This window comes from Phocoena phocoena, chromosome 1 (genome assembly GCF_963924675.1).
Source record: "Phocoena phocoena chromosome 1, mPhoPho1.1, whole genome shotgun sequence".
NCBI lineage: Eukaryota > Metazoa > Chordata > Mammalia > Artiodactyla > Phocoenidae > Phocoena > Phocoena phocoena.
In genome coordinates this window covers 107,403,576-107,424,644 of record NC_089219.1, presented here as the reverse complement: position 1 = coordinate 107,424,644, position 21,069 = coordinate 107,403,576, and the positions used below count along the sequence as shown (strand labels likewise).

General features: G+C 47.2%; 1 protein-coding gene across 1 annotated transcript; it reads left to right on the top strand.

Moving 5' to 3' along the window:
* Positions 1 to 1,904: 1,904 nt before the first annotated feature.
* Positions 1,905 to 20,777, top strand: ACP6 (acid phosphatase 6, lysophosphatidic). The gene is made up of 10 exons (XM_065888260.1): positions 1,905 to 2,408; positions 9,518 to 9,646; positions 9,765 to 9,895; positions 10,478 to 10,557; positions 13,652 to 13,739; positions 14,593 to 14,725; positions 15,970 to 16,070; positions 18,182 to 18,277; positions 19,775 to 19,940; positions 20,585 to 20,777. The coding sequence occupies exons 1-10, from the start codon at positions 2,211 to 2,213 to the stop codon at positions 20,726 to 20,728; spliced, it is 1,266 nt and encodes a 421-aa protein (XP_065744332.1). The 5' UTR covers positions 1,905 to 2,210; the 3' UTR covers positions 20,729 to 20,777.
* The last annotated feature ends 292 nt before the right edge of the window (positions 20,778 to 21,069 follow it).

Below are 21,069 nucleotides of genomic sequence, written 5' to 3'. Positions count from 1 at the left end.
TCGTGATGCCTGACAAGTCTGTGCTGAGGCTGCCAGGGTAAGGGTGTGGACTAGGGTGGCCTGTCCATTATGCAGAAGGGAATGGCATCCAGAGGCCAACATTACATTGCCTTGAAGCTGCTCTGATGTGCTAGCACAACCAGGACTGCTGAAGCTGCTCAAACACCAGGGCCCTTCTGCACTAAAGTTATACCATGTTTTCACTCAACTGCTGAGAACAGCTTTCCCCACTGAGGTTACATTTCATTACACAGGTTCCGAAGCTGAGTTGTCTGGTGCTCCTGATACCTTACTTCAGCTAGAAAAACAGCTTTCAGTTTTTAATAGTATCAGGACACACAGTAAGACTCTGAGAAGTGAGTCCATGGGCTAGGCCAGGGGGAAAACTGTGACAATGTGCAGTGTTCCAAACTGACCCTTCCCGACAGTAGGACATTCAGAATTTTCTAGGTGAGTGAACTAGTTTAGACTCAGGTCAGGAGCCATACTCCATAAGTATGTTGCCCTCACATCTTGCCCCGTTTGATTCAATGACAGAATCTAGAATGATAAAAGAATTGGTTGGATGGTGTTAAAAAGAAAACCACAGGCCCAAAGTGGCATCACTAGTGCTGAAGCCCATGATACCAAACCTAGATTTATTATCTAGGTTTAGTACCCATGTCTAATTGCAGTTTCTGCCTCCCCCAGAAATGTAATGTTAAGGGACCAGTATGGAATTTTCTGGTTAAGCACCAGTAAGGTAACCTGTCACGTGGTCCCTCTCCATCAACCCCCATTCCCACCCCCAGAAGAGGCAATCTGCATGATAAAACCCTTGCGGGGGGGGGGGGGCCTTCCCAGAAAGGGAACCCATCTTTTCTTTTTTTAATACCTTCTTGCCCCACCCTCCTGCCTATTAAAAGCCTTCCATTTTGTACAACCACTCCCAGCATTCTTCTAGTTGCTAGATGGGATGCTGCCCAATTCATGAATAGTTGAATAAAGCTAATTAGATCTTCAAATTGACTGAATTTGGTTTTTTTTTAATGTAACATATTCAGACTCTCCTCACAACTTGACCTTTGCCTTGAGACAGACACAGATGGTTTCATTGTGCCCTGTTGCAAAGATCTGGAATAGTGGTTTGGGGCCGCTGTAAATTCATGAGAAACCAGACCAGCAGGTGGTTGAGGCTTAGCTAAGGTGCTTAGTCACTGGGACATCTGCACGCAGGGCCTGGATTTTTCCACAAGAAATATTCTGGATGTAAATAAACACATCAATGAGCTTGAAGTTCTGTAAGTTTGCAACGATTTAAGCCTCTAAACATAGAAGGGAGACAGCAAATGAAAATTAAATATAAAGCGCCTAGTGCCGCCCTTCGCAAACGGTACTTGGCTCTTAATTCAAGAACCCCAACTTCCAGGACTTCAAGGAAGTCTTCTACCCTCAGTAGACTCAAAATAAATCGGCTCCACTACCCAATTCTATCTCCCCCTGCCTTCATGTCGCCTACCCAATCAGCTTGGCAAACTCGCGGACTCACTCCTACACACGCTGACCGCCAGCTCCTGGAGACTTCCAACCTGCCGGCCTGAGGGGCTAGGCCCACTGCCGGGGGCGGGGTAATACCTCCCGGGGAGGGCCCGCGGCGCGCAGCCTTGTGGGAGTTGTAGTTCTCGCAACTCAGAGCCTCCGGATAGGAGTCACCGCGGGACTCGTTTTCCCGTGCTCCTCTGCGCGGGTCCGCTTGGGGCAGGTCCCCGGGTGGGTGAGAAAGTGGGTGGGAGCTTGCTTATAAAAAAGTGGAGTCGAGTGATCTGTGTTAATGGAGTCACTGACGCCCAGGAACTCTAGGCAGGTTCCTGTCCCGTCAAGCGTGCTGGAGGCCGAACTTGGAATCCAAGTTTAAGGTTCCCTAGAGGACGAAGGATAAGGAGCTGAGCTCCCCGCTCCCCTCCCAGTCTGCGGCGGGAGAGGCCAACCCCGACCCTGGTTAAAACTCCTGGGGAGTCATCGCTGCTCCCACCTCCGCTTCTTCCCCCACGCTCCCACTCGGGGTCCCCTTACACAGCTGGGAGTCGCAGCGGTCGCAGCTTGGGCGGGTGGATGTGCTCGCCCACCGGTTCCCGGGAACTTGGGGGCGGCTGCTGAGCCCCGTCGATCGCGGAGGACTTGTATTCGCTTTCTGCACCCTCACCCCGGAGAGGAGCCGAGGGGTTTCCCCCATGATCTCCCGGATCTTGAGGGTGCGCATGTGGGCCCCTGTCGGCGTCCTGACCTCGCTGGCGTACTGCCTCCACCAGCGGCGGGGGGCTGACGACCAGAATTCCGTCGACCGAAGCCTGCTGGAGCTGAAAATGGTGCAAGTCGTGTTTCGACACGGGGCGCGGAGCCCTCTCAAGGCGCTTCCGCGGGAGGAGCAGGTGAGAGTTCGGCGCGGCCGGTGGGGCGAGGACTGTGTGGCCAACCAGTGGCGGGCCGGGCTCTTCGCCCCAACACACACCACCTTTGGAATTTTACGCTCACGGAGCGGGGGTTCGGGCTGGGTCCAGACAAAGGGAAAACAATTTGAGCAAAGGTGCTGGCCTGGTGCCCGCCCCTGACCCCCCAAGACCCCTCGGACTCTCGGATTGTAGGGCAGACCGGCAACTTCCAGTTACGCCCCCCGATGGCTGTGATGAAGCGCAGCTGGAAGTAGTAGGGTGCTTCCCATGGTGCGTATAAATCTCCTAGGATCTTGTTAAAATGCAGATTCTGATTCCGCCGACGTGGGGTAGGGCCTGAGATTCTGCATTTCTAATAAATATTTGTGGGAACTTGAGTACAAGGGTGTAGTGCATTTATGTGTGACCATTTTGGCGGTTGTCAAAGAGTTGCAGGGACCTTTGTGCCAGGAACCACCCTAACTGGGATCGCAGTGGATAACAGAGGTTAATACCTTTGGGAACAGAATTTACTGCAGCTTTCTCTCAGGGTTTGCTGGATACCATTTGCGATCCTGAAGATTTTTTTGGTAATAAGTGCTGTGTCTTGGAGCTCTCCTTTTTTATTTTGGGTTCCTAAACCTATTGTGGAAGGAATCTGAGGTAGGAAAAATAATTTTTAATTGTTCAGTCTTGTGGCTTATGTCTTAAAATCTACCTGGTTTTGGTCAGGATAATTATGATTAAAGTACAAGTAGTCAGTTTTGAAAATGCTTACCCTTTCTGGATTTGATTCTTGGGGAGAGCCAGTAAAGATCTCTGGCCTTTCATAGCAGGCAGGCCTGTGATTAAAGAACTGTCTTCCTAGTGAAGATAAATAGGAAACCTGAAATCCCCAGGCACCCAGGTGTCAAACTTAACCTGTGGGGTGCTTACTATTCTTACTATTCTCCAGGTTGATGTTGGAGCAGGTTCAACAGGATGTCCAAATCTGATACTAGACATACTCATGATGATAGCTGCTTTTAAGAAACCCTCAAGGTTATACAACTCACATTGTACGACTGAAAACCCAGTTTTTTTTTTTTTTTTTTTTTTTTTTGCGTTACACGGGCCTCTCGTTTGTGGCCTCTCCCGTTGCGGAGCACAGGCTCCGGACGCGCAGGCTCAGCGGCCATGGCTCACGGGCCCAGCCGCTCTGCGGCATGTGGGATCTTCCCGGACCGGGTCACGAACCCGTGTCCCCTGCATCGGCAGGCGGACTCTCAACCACTGCGCCACCAGGGAAGCCCCGAAAACCCAGTTTTTAAAGCTGGCCACACATGAAATCAAACCTCTAAAGCACTTCCCACAGAAATGAATAAAGTTTGTCAGGCATTTAATTCTATTTTCAGATTTCTAGTTGGCCTTTCTATATGGCTATACCACATTCTATCTGGTGCCTGAATTCCATTCCTTTCCTTCTCTTTCTTTCTTTCCTTTTTTTGTATACTTTGACCTTTTTTTCAGTCTCTTACTTTGCCTTTTTATATTAGGTCACTAAATTTTCCTTATAGTTTTGTACATAGCCCATCTCTTGTGTACTCTCCTTTCTTCGCCATTTATTCTCGGTACTGAAAGGCTGTATGGAAAATAACGTACAAGAATAGAAGACAAAGTTGTCAGTGGTGGCAGTGAATAAAAGTCTGAATGTCTAGGCCTAGACCTCCTACAGACAGTATATGTGCTCCCTAAAGGACCCAGAAAAAGATTTAGATTCTTTTAGGGCTTTCTCCTGAGCCAGTGGATGTGTGATGGGTATCTTCTGCCTTTATGCTGGAAGTGGCAGTTGTAGCTCAGGTAGACTGCCGGCTTCATTCAATTTCTGTCTTTGTAGCCACAAAATATAGAGAATCTGAGTCCTCGGTGTTATTTCGCAATTAGATAAGGCACATTACCTCTTTTGCCTGCTCACATTCTCTAGACTTCAGGCAGATGCACTGAACGTCTTTGGTTATCTTGTATAAAGTCTTGCGCATAAAAGCGAGGGGTAGAACCAACTCTTGTTCAACTTAGGCTATGAGCAAGTATCATCAGCCTCCTGTAACTTGTTTCTGGATATTCTCTCTCAGGTTTTTTTTTTTTTTCAAGCTACAATTTAATAGAGGTTGTTATTGGGATTTTCTAATCTTTGTGGTTCTGCTATTAATTATAGTCAGAAAGGACTTTGACAACATTCTAAAACTAAAATTGCCTTTGGTAGATATTTCCAGACTTCTGACTAGTTTATGGATAAACTTATGTGACAAGTCAATCCATTCAGTTATCTCACAAATCCTCAGAAAATATCATTGTTTAAAACTAGTTGTTTTATTGAGTTGTTTTCTTATGGCTTGAATGGCTGATGAATTAACCTATCTTCCTAAAAGTTGTATCTGTGCTCTGGAAATAAAACTCTGGAACTTGATTGTCCATTTCTTCTGGTTGTTAGATTAGATCCAGGTACACTTTCAAAAGATAAATTTGGCCCTACTTTTGGATTTCCCTCAGCGCCTCTTTATATGATGGCAAAATAGCCCCCAACCCAGGAAGATTCCTCAGTTTTTATAAAATAAAGTCCAACCCATTCCAGCTCCACTGTTCATGAAGACATTCGGGTCCATATTTATTTGATAGTGTAGATGAGCTCAGAAGGATAATGTCAGTATCAGTGTTGATTAATACTTATTCAAAACTCATCTAAGAGCAGCAGTTTTCAGGAAGCATTACACAAAGGATGTGCCAATCAATCCATTCATTCCTGTGCAGTGGTGGTTCTTAACCTTGGTGGGACCTTGGACTCAACTGGGGAGCTTTAGAAAATACTGATGCCTAGGTCTGTCTCCCAGAGATTCTGATTTAATTGACCCAGAGCATCCAGATATGGTAAAAGCTCCTCTGGTGAAGCCTTAGAGTTATCTGGACTGGGTAGCATTTAAAAAACGGAGGCCCCATCCCCAGGAGATCTGGACGTCATTAGCCCAGGAGGGGGCTCGGGCATCAGTACCTTTAAAACAATTTCCCAGTGGTACTACTGTGCAAGGTTTCAAATCATTAGTTTATTCTAAAATCTACACCTGGAAGTTCTTGTTTACTTTTACGTAGATTTTTTTTCTTTTACCTGAATGTAGCACATCGATCCCCGTGTAGTACTGTCTTCACGGAAATGTGCTTTGGTGAGATGCTATCATTCTGTGTCGAGGGAACAATGAGAAACAATCCCACAAAACTCATTGCTGCGACTACTGAAAAGATGTTCATTATATCCTCTTTATGAGGACCCTTGGGAGGCATTTGTCTGTTAGCATGAGAAGTGGTGTGCTTCTCCTGAACAGTTGCCTTGCTTTTATCTTTAAGCTTGTCTAGCTGATCAAGTTTCTCCTTGTACATAAAAGCCAGAAAGCTTAGTGCTGACTCTTTTGGCCCACCTACAGTAAGTATATGGATCTTCATGGCATGTATTTTTTTGAGAAACTCTATTACTCTATCCATATTTTTGGTCCCTATATACTCATTTGCTTTTGTCTTTCTTGTCTACTTTGAATCGCTTATCTTACTATATTTTAGGTATTGCTACCACTTACTTTAAGTTCTTGAAAATGGAGTATAAATAAATAAAATTATAAAATTAGTCTTTGCCACTAACTCCGAAGCTGAAAAGCAAGCACGAGAATGAGAGTGTGTATGTGGGATGGACACCATGTATGGAGCTCATGTATCATCCATCCTTGAAAATTTGAAAATGTGTACTCTAGACTTGACATCACCTAGACCTCAGGAGTCATCTCCTAGGAAAACCAGAGATCCTCTCTTGGTGAATGCACCTAACAGGAGGAGGTTTTGTAGTGTGGCTGAGCGGGCCCTGTGGACCTGGTATCAGGACCTGTGCTTAGACACTGGGCTTACAAGGATGGATAATTCAATCTCAGCTGTAAAAGAGAAAAGAGTTTACAATGTGATGAAGGAGAGAGACAAAACAGATTCCAATTATAGGAATATGCGGGGAGTGCTGGGAACTCAAAGGAGGTGTCTGAAACTTAAATCGTACAAACCCGAACTCAGTTTGTCAGCTCTTCTTCTGTCTTGGCCTTAGTTTTAGTCAAGGAGTTCCTCCATTACCCTTTACCACCTTAGGCACCCAGACTCAAAATCAAAGTCATTTTCTCTTTATTCTTTCTTGTTTACCTACCAATATAGCCTCCAAATAAAGCTTTTATCTACTCACTTGCCAGGTTTGACTCAAAAGTCTTGAATCCACCCCTTCTATTCCTGCTGCCTTAGATGAAGCCTTAGGCTCTCACCAGCTCTATGGCAGACATCTTGAAATTGGCTTTTCTGCATTGAGTCTTTCCATTTCAATTGTGATCTATACTGATGGCTTTCAAACTATTCTATGGAGCCTGCTGGCGAAGGGGATGCTGAGTGGCTAGGGTTCTGAGTTCCCACTCCTACTTAAACTAGAGGAACTCCAGTTTTTGCCTTTAAATATACAAATCTAACTCAACCTGATATTTGCTAATTTAAAAGTTTGAAAACCACTCCCACATTCAGGCAAACCAAGCCACTTCTTTCCTCTATATATTCTTCCCCATCTCTGCTTTGCTCAAGCTTTCTACCTATTCTTAGAATTCTGAATACCACCCTCTCTTCTTACCTACCTCTTACTCTCAAGTCCTGGTCTCTGCTTTTCTAAATCCTATTCATTTCAAATACCATTCCTTCCATGAAACTTTTCCTGAATCCTCAGCCAGAAGAGAAGGTCTGTCTTGCCTTTGAACTACTATGGCCTTCCTCTGGTTTCTTGTAGCACATAGTTTCTATTTTAGTTCTGCTATCATTTACATACATAGCTTGCTGTCTCTACTAACTGGAAAATCCAAAAAAGGCAGGGTCATGTTATCTCAATCTTGGTATCTTCCACGGGATCTAACAAATCGTTGGAGCTATTTTTTTTTCGCCCCTTGGCCGCGCAGCTTGTGGGATCTTAGTTCCCCAACCAGGGATGGAACCTGTGCCCCCTGCAGTGGAAGTACAGAGTCCTAACCACTGGACTGCCAGGGAATTCCCTGTTGGAGCTGTTAATTATGCCTACTGTGTGCCAGGCCCTTTGTTGGACATCCAAAATGCAGAGGTCAATAGATGACACAGGCTCTGCTCTCAGGAGCTAAGTCTGCTGAGCAGGACAGACTAGTAAAGGGACTTGTCTAATACAGTTTGGCAAAGGCTACCAAAAAGATCCACTGAGGCTGCTGTGAGAGCACAGGCCCAAGGTCACAGCTTCTGGGAACATTTAAGCTGTTTTGTGGAATGAACAGAAGTCTTTCCAGACGAAAGGGAAAAGAAAATTCCAGGTAGAAGGAACATGACGTTGAAAGGCCAGGAGGTGTGGGGATGGTGTTCCAGAGTTTTGTGGCTAGAGAAGAAGTGTGTAGGGCAGGGAAGAATTGGTGAAGAGAGAGAGGCAGGGGCCATCATGCAGCTATGAGCCCTTGAAGGGTTTTATGAAGGGAAGTTATAGTGTTAGAACTTTGAAAGGAGGAGCAGTGATTAAAAGATTGTAGGAAGAAGGTCTCGGCTCTGAACACCCGATCTTCTGATATCAGTTGCTGTAGCACCAGCAGGGGAAGAGGCTCAGGTGTTTGGAGACTGGGTGCAGGTGAGGCTGAGACAATGCCTTTTGGAAGAATGGACCTGGGACTCCCAGTAGCTGTCTCCTGGGATATTTCTGGGAGGCACCAAGATAAATACAATGCTGTGTGACATCGCAGGTTTTCAAAAGTTAGTTTTAAAACAAAATGAAGCAGTAAGAAATTGAGTTATATATTGTAAGTGCTGTAGGAATTCGGATAAGAAGACAACCACTGAAAGCTGGCGCAGTCACAGCTGGGGAGGTAAGGCTTGAGCTGTCATTGAACCTTGGAGAGAAGCTGGATGGACAGAGATGGACAGGAGTCCCTCCGAGCAAGGGAAGCAAGCTGAAAGAAGATGTAGAGAAAGCAGTGGGTATGGTCTGGCCTGGGTAGGGGAAGAGAGAGGCGTAGTGGCAGTACAGCTGGGGACAGAGGCTGGGCCAAAAGTCCTGAAAGGCAGACGCTTCTCTCTTGGAACATTAGGAAAAAGCTATTGATATGATGAGAGTGGCCTAGCAAGATTAATTGGGTGGTTATGTATATATGGTTTGGGGGGTGGGAGGGAGAGAGCCTGTCACAGGACTTTGCCTGAGGTAATAAGGTTTTATACTCTAATAATAAGATAAAAGAAGGACCAGTGGGAGTAACATTTTTTCTAGCCAGTGATCCACAGGGTCTGGGGTGGGGATGGGGGAGCAGTGGGGTGAGTCAGAGGTTTGAGTCTTGGCAACTAGGAGGATTGGGGTAGCCTTGAGAATCATAGTCAGTTGGGAAGAGGGGCTGGTATATGGGATTAGAAGAAAAGACTTTTGTTTTTAAAATTTAAGGCATCACATCGGACTCAGTGCATGTAAGAATTTTATGGGCAGTTGGCAGTTGGAGCTGTGAGGCCTATGACTACTTGTTATGTTTTGAAAATCAGTACAGTTGGGGCAGGAGCCAGACTGCAAGGAATAAAGGAAGATGGTGAAGAAGTGAAGGTTTCTTAGGGGGCAGCTACTTATTTGAGAAGTTGGATGAAAGGAAGGGAAATACGTAGTAGTTACGAGAGTCCTTAAGGAAGGGCCATAAAAGCCTGCAGGTTGATTTCTTAAAAATTCTTAAGTATACGGTCACTGAGATTATATCACATTCATTCACTTACTCCATCATTAGTTCATTCGCCACGGCAGTCTGGCTGCTGCTCCCCTTTACTTCAGTCTGGGCTTAGTGCCAGAGCAATACCTTAACAGTGAGTACTAGTGTAGCAATAACAGGACTTGGGCTGAGGACACCTGGAATGATAAGTCGCAGTCTTTTCTTCCCTTAATTGGAGCTGGAGTTAAAGTTCCTTTCCTTCCTTCCCGTAGGAAGGTTGCTTGTCTAGTGTCAGTGTGATGCTAGCTACGTGCTGCTGGATATCAATGCTCTAAGTTTCAAGAACCTTTTTAAACGATATGTTGCTTTTTGTGGTCACAGCAGGTAGAGTGGAAACCCCAGCTACTAGAGGTCCCACCCCAAACTCGGCTTGATTACACAGTCACCAATCTAGCTGGTGGCCCGAAACCACATTCTCCTTTCGACTCTCAGTACCACGAGACCACGCTGAAGGTGAGCGATGCTTCCCCGCTCCGGGAAGGCCCCTGCGGAGCTGTGATGGTTTGCTCTGGCCTGAGGTTAGCAGGCCATCAGACGTTTTCATTCTCCTCTCCTTCCTCCCCCGCCTCAGGGGGGCATGTTTGCTGGACAGCTGACCAAGGTGGGCATGCAGCAGATGTTTGCCCTGGGAGAGAGGCTGAGGAAGAACTACGTGGAGGACATCCCCTTTCTTTCGCCAACCTTCAACCCACTGGAGGTCTTGTGAGTCGCTTGAAAAAGGGATGTTGCACCCAATGTAAGGTCCTGGGCATGAGAAAACCTGCCCTGATGCCCCAGGTGGTTCCCACTCTCATCCAAGGTAGTCTGGGGGGATGTGTGGTCGATCTGACTGTGACATCTGTCATCCCATTCATCGCCAGGGTTTGATTCTGCTGATCTGGCTGGCTAGGCGGGCGTCCCCTTCCTCTCCCACCTCTCCATGTGTGTCCCTCCCGAAGCCGCACACTCGGTCGAAGAGGATGACCTTCCCCGATAGAGGAGGACCATTCTCCCGGTCAGGGGTAGACGAGAATCTGCTCTCACCTGTTAGAACGTCCAAGGTAGTCTGGGAGCAGTTACCCTAGTACAGTAGGATTCAGTGAACAAGTGGTCACCGGAGGTCACATTCATTGGCCTTCAGGTCCCTTGGGCAGCCATCCCACAGAGAGATAAAGGATACTTCCCTGCCCTATAGCTCCCCTTATGTAGTCTTGAAAGCCTCCCAGCTGCTCTGTGGAATAAGGTGGAGTGTACATATGAATCTTCCTTTTATGAGTTAATCTACCTTTTTGGTTTTTTTCCCAGCATTCGTTCCACTAACATATATCGGAATCTGGAGTCTACCCGGTGTTTGCTGGCTGGGCTTTTCCAATGTCAGAAAGAAGGTTTGAGTTTGGGCTCTACGAGTCAGCCCCTGTCCCTGAGGAGCCTTTTCTTCTCACTTCCAAAGTCCCGCTCTCTCTTTCTTGGTATCTGTCCCCTTGGTCTCTGTCCTCCTGCTCAGGTAGCTTCCATGGTGTACCTACTCCTCTGGCAGGCCCCTCCCTGTCTGGCCTGCTGCTGCCCTTGTCAGCCTGACCTGCACACCTGCAGCAATGCGTCAGCTGCTCTGATGCGCCTCTGGCTCCTGACTTCTTCTCTGAAGCATCCACACAAGCTGCATGAGGCAGCCCCAGCCAGGTCTTGTGAACAGTACTGGGGCCTTTTTGTTTAGTAGAGACGCTGCTGAAAAGGAAGGAGGGCAGGAGGGACACTTTGCTGGGACCTGGGTCTGCTGCTACTGCCCTGGTCTTGGTGGTAATCCACAGCATGACCCAGATGGTATTAACAGTATTCCGTACAGCCTTTCCTAGTTAAGAAAATCTGTCGAGTTTGGGTTTTGACCTGTTCAGCCAGTGAATGAGCACAGCTAGCGGTTCTCAACCTTTTCACCACCAAGAACTACATTCAGTATTTTCCTTTATGGATCTCATGTGTTGAGGCCCTTTGACTATCAAATGAAGCCATATCTTGTCATTTGTAATTGGTTGAAATTTACATTTAACTGCTGGTCTGAGTTTCAGATCATCATGACCTCACCAATATTAAAATACTAAAACGATGCCATAAGGCAGAGGTTCTTGTTCTTTTCTTTAGCTTCTGTAGCAGTATCTCAAATAGAGATAAAACTTCCATCAGGCTTTTAAAAAGTTTGTGAAATACAGAACCTCCAGGCCAAAGGAGGCTGGCCTTGCCCCCAGCTGGCTTGGGTACTGCTGCTAATTCTGGCTGAAGCTGGCTGAACACAAACAGCGAGCCTAAGTAACATAAAGCAAACAGGATGGGCTGCTCCTTACCTCTTGGGAGCCCCTGAGTTTAGGAATAATCCGTAGTGCCTGGCCTTCTGAAAGCTGTTCACTTGCTCAGCTTCTAAAAGGCAAATGTCCTCTCCTCAGAACCACCTAAAGTGTAACTGAGGTAGGAAAGGGGTTTCTTGGTGCAAGGAAGGAAGTGGTATCATCACCAGCCTCTGGTGTGGCTGCCTGGGTAGCCGCTCCCTGCACTGGACCCAGACATCCTCACAAGTCCAGTTTGACTCCTGTCACAGCTACTTCCATGCCTTGGCCAGTATCAAGGGATTTGAATAGACCTAAGAACCCCACAAGGTGCTACCATTGGTGGAAGTGGTGCAACTTTGGGATATTGTTTCAAGAGTAAAATCCTAGAGAAGGCCCAGAAGGTTTTGAGTAAACTACAGAGAATCAGGCTGGTGGGGGGAAGCTGGAAGGTGTTGGTCTGCACCGTTTTGTCTTTCATTCATTCAATGCGTATCTGAGTGCCAACTCAAATGTGCCTCATTTATCATAAACTGTAGGTCCATTATCCAGACACTAATGTCAGGTACCAGGTAGGAATTATCATGTGTTAATTAGAGGTTTAAATCATAGTTACTATTATTCTCACATTTAAAGGACTTACTATACATCAAATATTATTCTAAGAGCTTTGCGGATATTAACTTGTTTAATTCTTGTGATGACCCTGTGAGGTAGGTAACATTATCCCCATTTTACAGATAAGAGAACTAAGGCACAGAGAGGCTAAATGACTATCTGAGGAACAGATAGTAAGCTGGTAAATGGAGGAGCTGGGATTTAAACGCTGGCAGTCTGGCTTCACAATCCATACTCTTCGCTCTTGTGCTCTCCTGCTTCTCAGAAAACATGTATATCTGGAGAGGGCCTCTGATCATTTGGTCTATTCTTTTTTACAACGTTTCCTGTGGAACCCCAGGATTCTTCAGAGGGGTCAGAAACTACAGAAAAGGAGGGGGTTGGGGCATGCAGGTAGACTATACTTTGGACCCCTACCTTGAAGCCATCAGCACCTTTTCTTTTATTACCTTATCTAATAGTGGGAGGAAAAAGCTTCCACTGCTTTAGAAACAATTGAAAATTGCTGATACTAGTCTCATCCCTTCAATTTACACATGAGCCCCAGAGAAGGGAAGTGACTTCCCAGGGCCATCCTACTGGTTCGTTATAGATTCAGGCCTAAACTCATGACTTTCAGTCTGATTTGCTTTTTTCTGTCCAGACCAACAAAGTGTGTCTGAATACTGGTATTCTACTCAAGTCACCATAGGCTACTGTTAAATACTGAGGTTTTGGCTATCAATAATTTGTTCGGAAATAATAGCTCTTTGGGGTTTAGATTCACCTAATCACTCCATGGATTGACCTCAGTGAATTCCAAAAAGCTTCTCTGCCATCAGAGAAGGTGAGGCTTGAGCTGGGTAGAACAGGGCGCTACCACAGGCCATTGCCATCTCTGGCACAGAGCAAAGCACGGGAAGGTGTTAGAGCACTTTTCTTGGGCATCGTTGGACGGGACAAGGGTACTCGTGAGCTCTGGACAGGAGCAAGCTGCTGCGAGGTCTGCAGGAAACACTGTAGTCTAGTCTTTGGTTCCTGGTAGTTCGTCTGGAAGCCTGGGTTTTCTTTTGGGCGAGGCCATGGGGTCTGAGAGAATTTGTGACCCTGTGGCCACCCTTCTCAGATTGTCATGTCAGTCACCATATTGGCCTATAGGATCGGACTTTGGGAAGCAAGAATGTCACCTAGTTCTGATAAAGTGAGGGAGGACGCATTCTTTATTAGAATCCCCAGGTACTGGTGGTACCTCGAGGCGACGTTTTTTGGACTGGGTCATGGACGTGCCAGTCTGATCGGCACCTGTACCTGCTCTCGGCTATAGGTGGCCCAGCAGGAGAGGTGGTGCTGGACAAAGCAAGGCTGCTACTGTTTTATCCATTGCTCAGACCGCAGCAGAGCTCCTGTTGGCAAGGCCAGGGCATGTTGAAGGCATTCACTGTCCTTAAGGGGATGATCTGCCTCTGGGAGCAGCTCCGTCTGTATAGACAGAAGAAGAAGGGGGTGGAGCTGCTGGGAAGAACAAGCTGAAGCCTCTTCCCACTTGTGCTTCCCGCATTCCTTCCAGGACCCATCATCATCCACACTGATGAAGCAAGCTCTGAAGTCTTGTACCCCAACTACCAAAACTGCCAGAGGCTCCGGGAAAGAACCAGGTAACTGCCCCTGATTCTTGCTCACCAGGGGTGAACAGGCAGCGTTTTACCGCCTGAGCTGGCAGGCGCTCCCTGAACTGAGGGCCTGCCCAGGCTGGCCGTGCTGGTGGATAAGGAATGAAAGAGATTGCATTAAGCTCAGGTCTGCCATCAACCGTCCAGGAAGTGAGGCAGCTCTTACTCACAGTGACAGGCTAATAGTGAAGGTACAGGATGCCTGGGGAGAGCCACGCGCTGGGCTGGAAAGATGGTGTATACAGCCATGAGTGGGGCTTTGCCGTTTGCCAAGCATTATCCTCTCTTCAATCCTTCAATGCTCTCAGATGGGGCAGATGAAGAACCTTACAGAAAAGATGATTAAATAAAGATGAGTAAGTCAGTCATCAAACTGCAAATCCAGATGGACGAGCAGAAGAAGACACAGCTTCCCTTTTTCTTACCAACATTCTGCCGTGTAGGATAGACTGGTTTGGGCTGATGGCACTTTGCAGTTTTCAGGTATTTCTGGTCTGCACTAAAACTATGTAGTATGTGTTCCCCCAGAAGAAGGAGAATGCTGTTTTCAAGCAGACCTGGCCATGCTTGCATTGTTTTTGATAATGCTAGAGTGGGATTTGGAAAATCCAAGTTATTATTCTAGTCCTGGTACATACTAACTTCCTTTTACAAGTCATTTGACCTCATAGAGTCTTAGTTTATTCATCTATACCATGGCAATAATACTAGCTAACCCCAGTGAGTCGTCGTTGAAGGTTAAATGAGATCCCAAATGAAGAATGAGATACACTTTGTCAGCTGTTAATCACTATACAGTATGATGAAATATAAGGAGTAACTTTTTATTTTTTGACAGAGGCCGGAGGCAGGCTGCTTCTTTGCAGCCAGGGATCTCAGAGGATTTGAAGAAGGTGAAGGAAGGGATGGGCATTGCCAGTAGCGATGGAGTGGACTTCCTCATCCTCCTGGACAACATGGCTGCTGAGCAGGTGGGCTGGCTGTCCTCCTCGGGCCCTGGGGGTGGGGGACCCTGGGGGAGGCTTGGTGGGCTGCCTTCTGAGTTAGAACTGGGTGGAGAGCTCCTGGCTTGGAGGCAGCTGTGATAGGACTTGCAGACAGAATGGACGTGGGAACTGAGGGATAGGGAACAATCAAGGAGGACCCCTTACTGGGTTGGGAGCCCAGACATTTAACTCTCAACCAGAGTTTCTTAAAGCACATTCACCAGAATGCTCATTATGTGAGTGTGTATTACGTGGGCAGGCAGGGGTGGGGTGGGTGACGGTAGGGAGAGATTATTGTCTAAAAATTTTGGAGTCCCTCTTTATTGTTGGAGAGTCTATACACACGTCAGCATGTTAAAGAATCTGAGAAGCCTGTAGTAAAGAAAGTTGGTTCATCCTTAAGTCTGTTTTTCTCAAACTTGTTTAGCCATAGAATCTTTCTTATCTAATAAATACTGAAGACCGCACAATAGGAAATGCTGTCCTAGATTCAAAAGTCGGAAACCCGGGCTTTCCTGGTGGCGCAGTGGTTGAGAGTCCACCTGCCGATGCAGGGGACAGGGGTTCGTGCCCCGGTCCGGGAAGATCCCACATGCTGCGGAGCGGCTGGGCCCGTGAGCCATGGCCGCTGAGCCTGTGCGTCCGGAGCCTGTGCTCTGCAACGGGAGAGGCCACAGCAGTGAGAGGCCCGTGTACCGCCAAAAAAAAAAAAAAAAAAAAAAAAAGTCGGACACCCAAAGGCAGTATAGCCTGGATCTTCCTTCCTTCTCTTGTGAAGATGATGGTGTGCCCTGAAGGCAGAAATGCACCTTGTGCTTATGTGTAAAATAGGTTTAAGTTTAATAAGCAAGAGTTTGCATATATAACATATTTATATGGCATACTTTATAGAAATCATCTTGGGGAAAATGAAGGCCAAGTAGAAATTTATGAATTCCTTGCCTTGTATTCTATTCAATTTTTTGGTCTTTTTTTAGCTTAAGAAAATACAAATTTTTTTTACTTTGGGGTAGATGAGGAGTATCAGAAAAAGGAAAAACAATTTTTTTTTCCTGGGCCTTTAGATCTCGAGGAATAGCTTCTGACAGGCCTTGGGGATATAGATTTTTGAGCTGTTAAGGCTCTCCCCAGGAGAAGACAGGCCCCTAGGGCTCCATGGAAGCTAATTGGCTGCCAGGCTCAGTGGATGAGAAGCATTTCTTTCAAAAACTGTACCTTGGACCTTTCAGGTGCACAGCCTCCCGAGCTGCCCCACGCTGAAGAGGTTTGCATGGATGATTGAGCAGAGAGCGGTGGACACAGCCTTGTACATCCTGCAAAGGGAAGACAGGTAAGGAGCCTCTTCAGCTGCTGTCATAAAGTCACGCTTGGTCATACCTCCCAGTGCGTGGGGAAGGGGGCTCATCAGGCCTGCTCACACTTGTTAGCTGGCGTCTCTGTGTGCAGAGGCCGAGATCACCCCATTCTCCTGGCCTTCTGAATGGACCCGGCCCTAGGTCCTTACATTTCCAGAGCTGGGACTAGTGACCTAGTGCTTCCATTCACTGTTACACAGACCCGGGAGCCACCACTCGACTGGATTTCTCTTAATCACTGACTTTTTCCTTTGCTTTAAGTTTCAAAAGATTGGGGTGGCGGGGATGCTGAAGGAAGAATCATTATTGCTACTTTATTCATCACATTACAATTTACAAAGCACCTTCCTGTTCTCGCTGTGAGGTGGGTGTCATTATCCCTGACAAGTCCAAGTCCTCGCTTTAGAGATGGAGAAACTGGACCTGAGAGATGTGGGCTACCTTGCCCAGGCTCAGCTAGCAAGTGGCAGAGGTGGGACTTGAACCCAGATCTTCTGACCGCCAGTCCTGTGTTTTCTCTATTTTACTGGTACTTAGGGCTCTGTTTTTAGAAGACATATTTCCTGACTACCAGAATGGGGAAACCAAATTTCAAAAAACACCTTTCTGTGATTGGTTCAAAGCATTCAGCTTGTCCTCAGAATAGGTGACTTGGTAGAGAGGGGAGATGGGAAGTAGAGGAACAGTCCTGGGGAAGATGAGTGGGAGGAAAAGGCAGCTAACATTTCAAGAATTTGCTTGGTCTCGCATAAGCATAGGAGCCTCTGCCTGCTTTTCTCCCACACAGAGTCAGTGTGTCCACTTTGCACTTGCCTCGGGCATCTGAAAGGCTCCAGTCGCGCCACTCAGCTTGCTGCCACTCCCTGTGACTTGTCTCCTTCCCTCATCTTTCCCTGAAGTGGCCCCACTGGACCTAAACTGTCACTCACTGCCTTCCCCTCCACCAACACATACACACATATTTAGTAAATATAGCTTTGCGGCCCGTGTATTGTCCGTCGCATCCGCTCATCTCAGCCCGTGTAGCGTGAAAGCAGCCATAGATCATACGCAAACAAATGGGCACAACTGTGTTCCAATAAAACTATTTACAAAAACAGGCAGGTGGGTTGGATTTGGCCCGTGGCCATAGTTTGCTTTCTCCTGGTGTAAAGCGTTTCACACAAGACCTGATCCATTCTCCTTTCCGTTAGCCCTGGTTTCATAAACCTGATGTTTCTTCAAGGACAAATGGTTACAACTTCACAGTGCCATCCAACTTGGCTTGGCCTGCACACATTCTTCTGGAAAGCGTATTTGCATACTCCTCAGCTATTGCTTCCACTTTCCTTGATTTATAAAGGTGGCCATTTACCCAGTCACCCTGAGTAAAGATTGGTCTAAGCCGATCATGGCAACCCCGTTTCCTTCTGTCAGTGATTGGGTTCTGGGAATTCTGGGAGAGGTTTTTTTTTCCTCTTTGATAAGAAGTGTGAGGCACCCAAAGCAAGCCTTTTTGCTACTTACTAGCCACCATCTCTCAGCTTTGTTTGCTGCTGTGAGAAGAAGTGCTTTGAGTAGAGGCACCATCTTGTGATCGTGAGGTTGACAGTCCTGAGAATGAAAGTGGTGGAGCCACAGTGCCAAGCCTGGGAGCACTAGTGTTGAACTTCTTGTTAAATAAATAAGAAAAGTCCTTATGGTCTAAATTCCAAAGAAGCGTAGGAAGTGTAGTTTAGGCAGTTCCTTTGGATGGCTTTTCTAAAGGCCTTCTGGAATTCCTGGAATTCATTACACCGTGTCCTTCCCAGTTTTGTTCTTTTAACCGTGAAGGCCTGGTTCTCCATGACTTATCCTGTCTCAGCTGTGTTCTTACCAGGTCTATATCCTGCTGCTGTTATTGTTGGCAGTCTTTGCGCACAGAGAGCCCTCAGACTTGTGGCAGCGCTGTTTTTCTCCTTACCGCCTGTCACTGTCCCTCATGCATCCCTTGTCTTTTCTCAGCTCTGTCTCATTGGGCTCATGAGGTTCAAGGGGGCAGAACTAGCCTGCATCCCTTGTGTGCCAGGTGCCCGCTGGGTACTTAAATATTGTTTACTCGCCATAGGGAAAGCCTTCAGATGGCAGTGGGCCAATTCCTCCACATTCTGGAAAGCAACCTGCTGAAAGTCGTGGACCCTACCACCCCGCCCGGCAAGACCAGGTACCTGGCCCAGCAGCTCAGCTTGGTGTGGCTGGGGGCAGTGGGGGTGGGGGTGGGGGCGGGGTGGTGTCTGGCTGCAGGGAGAGAACCCAGGTTCTAGGAGGGCAAGAAGGAGGCTGAAAGTAGATGTTTAAGAGGCCACGTGTCCCAGAGACATTCACAACATTTCTACCTTTCTTCCTGCCACACCTGTCCTACCATGTTCGGAAATTTTATTTTAGTAAAAAAGAACCCTAAATTTATTTTTCCTTTTTTTTTTTTTTTTTAACTAATTGAACATGTGTCCAATGGAGTAGCTAATGAGGACATCACACGGATTCGGTATTATAATAGCCCCAAACACGGATAATTGCTTAATAGATTGTTTGAACACCTTCACTGAGTATACAGGAAGGTAGGATTTCTACTGGGCATTTAAAAATGTTGGAAGTGGCTTGTGAACGTCCACTGCCACTTACGGAGTGCCCGGAACCCCAGGTTAGGGACCATGGATTTGGAATGTTGTGTGTCCTGGGCACTTGCTAAGCAAAGTGTGGTCTGCAGATAAACAGCTTCACTGTCACCTGGGGTTGTTAGAGTTTCTGGCGCCAGCCTGACCCACTGAATCAGAATCTGCATTTTAACAAGACACCCAGGGGGTTTGTAAGCGCCCTAATATTGGAGAAGGACTGTTGTAGACTGCCTGCTTGAGAGAAAGAATCATACGTAGTTAGAAATGCGCGATGAGTGTGGGAAAGGTAAGGGGACAGTGAGTTGAAATAGGAACATTCAGGAACTTTGGGCCTAGATTTATAATAGCAAATCACGTGAATGACCTTCCCTGTCCTCCACAGACCTGCAATGACAATATATTTCTTACTGGCCTTTGCCACCTTGCCCCGCCTCGGCCTTGTGTCTGTAGAGTACTGTAGGGTCCAATGCTAGCCTTCTAGGTTGAGGGTCAACAAATAAAATCCTCAGTGTTTCCCAAGAGACAGATACAGGGTTCAGGTAGATATAGATTAAAAGGCAACTTTATTACTGATTAAAGCCCATTTAGAGAATGTATTGAGGGCCAGACAGGCATATTAATGAAATGGACTTAATGCCCCCAAACTGCAAGCTTCCCCAACAAGGAGAGCTTGCTCTGCTAAACTCATCACACAACTGAGAGTAGGAAGAACATTTGCTGTAGGCAGGCGGGTCCCGAAGAGAAGAGAGAGGTAGAGCTGTGCCACACATGCCCAGTTTCTTCTTCAAAACTCACCGGGGGAGGAGTAGGTGGTTGGTCGGGCAGGAGGAGGCCAGGAGAGCTACTCCGGTGGGGATCCCTCCTCATGAAAAGAAGGGGCGTGCGGGATGAGGGTTCTCCCCACGACCTACTTCAAAGGAGTTTTTTAGTAGGCTCAACTGATTAGTAGATGTCACCGGTGTCCTCACTCGCGAAGGCAGCAGTGTCCTGGCCTCCAGAGTCCTAAGGTAAAGAATTAATTGTGAAGAACTGTTTTCTTCTTGCAGAAAGCTGTACCTCTATGCAGCTCATGATGTGACCCTCATGCCTCTCTTAATGGCCCTGGGGATTTTTGACCACAAATGGCCCCCGTTTGCTGTGGACCTGACCATGGAACTCTACCAGCACCGGGAGTCTAAGGAGTGGTTTGTGCAGCTCTATTACCGTGGAGAGGTAAGAGCTCTGGGGTGGGGTTGGGAGGTGGCTGGGCGACCCCACCCACCTGGTTTAGCACCAAGTCTCCCTCCTCGGGCCCAGGGAGTCTCCACTGGCACCTGAGCTCTCTGAATCCTCTCAAGGCTGTGGCCCAGGGTTAAGGCAGAACTGGGCATATAGTGGCAGGCTGGGACTTGGGCCTTATCCCTTATCTTCTAAGAATAGGACCACCCTTCTCTTCTCCTGAGTGTCTCTGCCAGGATGTAACACCCTGACTGTGAGGCCTGTTTTGAAAATTAATGATGATGTCTTTGGGAGGTGATGTTTACTGTCAGTACTCTTGGTGCCTTGGCTGCTTCAGCAGGTTGCTGTCCAGGGCAGGGGCTAGAGCACTCCCCACGGCTTAGACCTTTAGCCTTCCCAGCTCAGGAGTAAACATGAGTGTGTTTTCCCAGTCAATTCAACCAACAGTTCTTGAGGGACTTTCACAAGCAGGGCATAGTGCTTTTAATCTGGTAGTTGACCAGTAAATGGGACCTTCCTGGCTGTTATATGTGTGTATACACACACCATTGGGTCAGAGCCTTTCAGAACTGCGGGCACAGCTGAAAACAGCCAGACAGGGTCCTCAGTGCCCCTGCTGAGTTCTGTCTCTTCCACAGGAGCAGGTGCCGGAAGGTTGCCCTGACCGGCTGTGTCCACTGGACAAGTTCTTGAACACCATGTCAGTTTATACCTTGAGCCCAGAAAAATACCACACACTCTGCTCTGAAGCCCAAGTGATGGGACTTGGAAATAGTGAGTGATTTGTTCAAGTAGGAGGTGTTGATTTTTTGAATAAAATGCCTTTATACAGTGCCTCCAGCTGTTGTGTTTGGGAAAGGCAGGAACAAGGGTTAAGGTACTTTAACCTGAGGGAAGGGTATTTCCCTCCTGTGGGTATATTAGGGTCTCTTCTTGAAAGGAAAAGGCATGTAATGTTGAAACCGGAATGATATATCCTGTTTTGTGGCTTGATTTCCATGGCCAGAAGCAGCTGCCTGTGACATAGGCTGGGGACATCATGACCCTGTAGAATTGAGTGTGGGTTTGGACTTCAGTTCTTTTCTCTTATCTTCATTTCACAAACATATATTGAGCACCTACT

Excerpts from the sequence above, each read along its gene's own strand:
- ACP6 (XM_065888260.1), top strand. The coding sequence starts at position 2,211 with ATGATCTCCCGGATCTTGAGGGTGCGCATGTGGGCCCCTGTCGGCGTC. Across the intron at positions 14,726-15,969 it reads ACAACATGGCTGCTGAGCAG|GTGCACAGCCTCCCGAGCTG; the intron begins GTGGGCTGGCTG and ends TGGACCTTTCAG. Across the intron at positions 19,941-20,584 it reads AGCTCTATTACCGTGGAGAG|GAGCAGGTGCCGGAAGGTTG; the intron begins GTAAGAGCTCTG and ends TCTCTTCCACAG.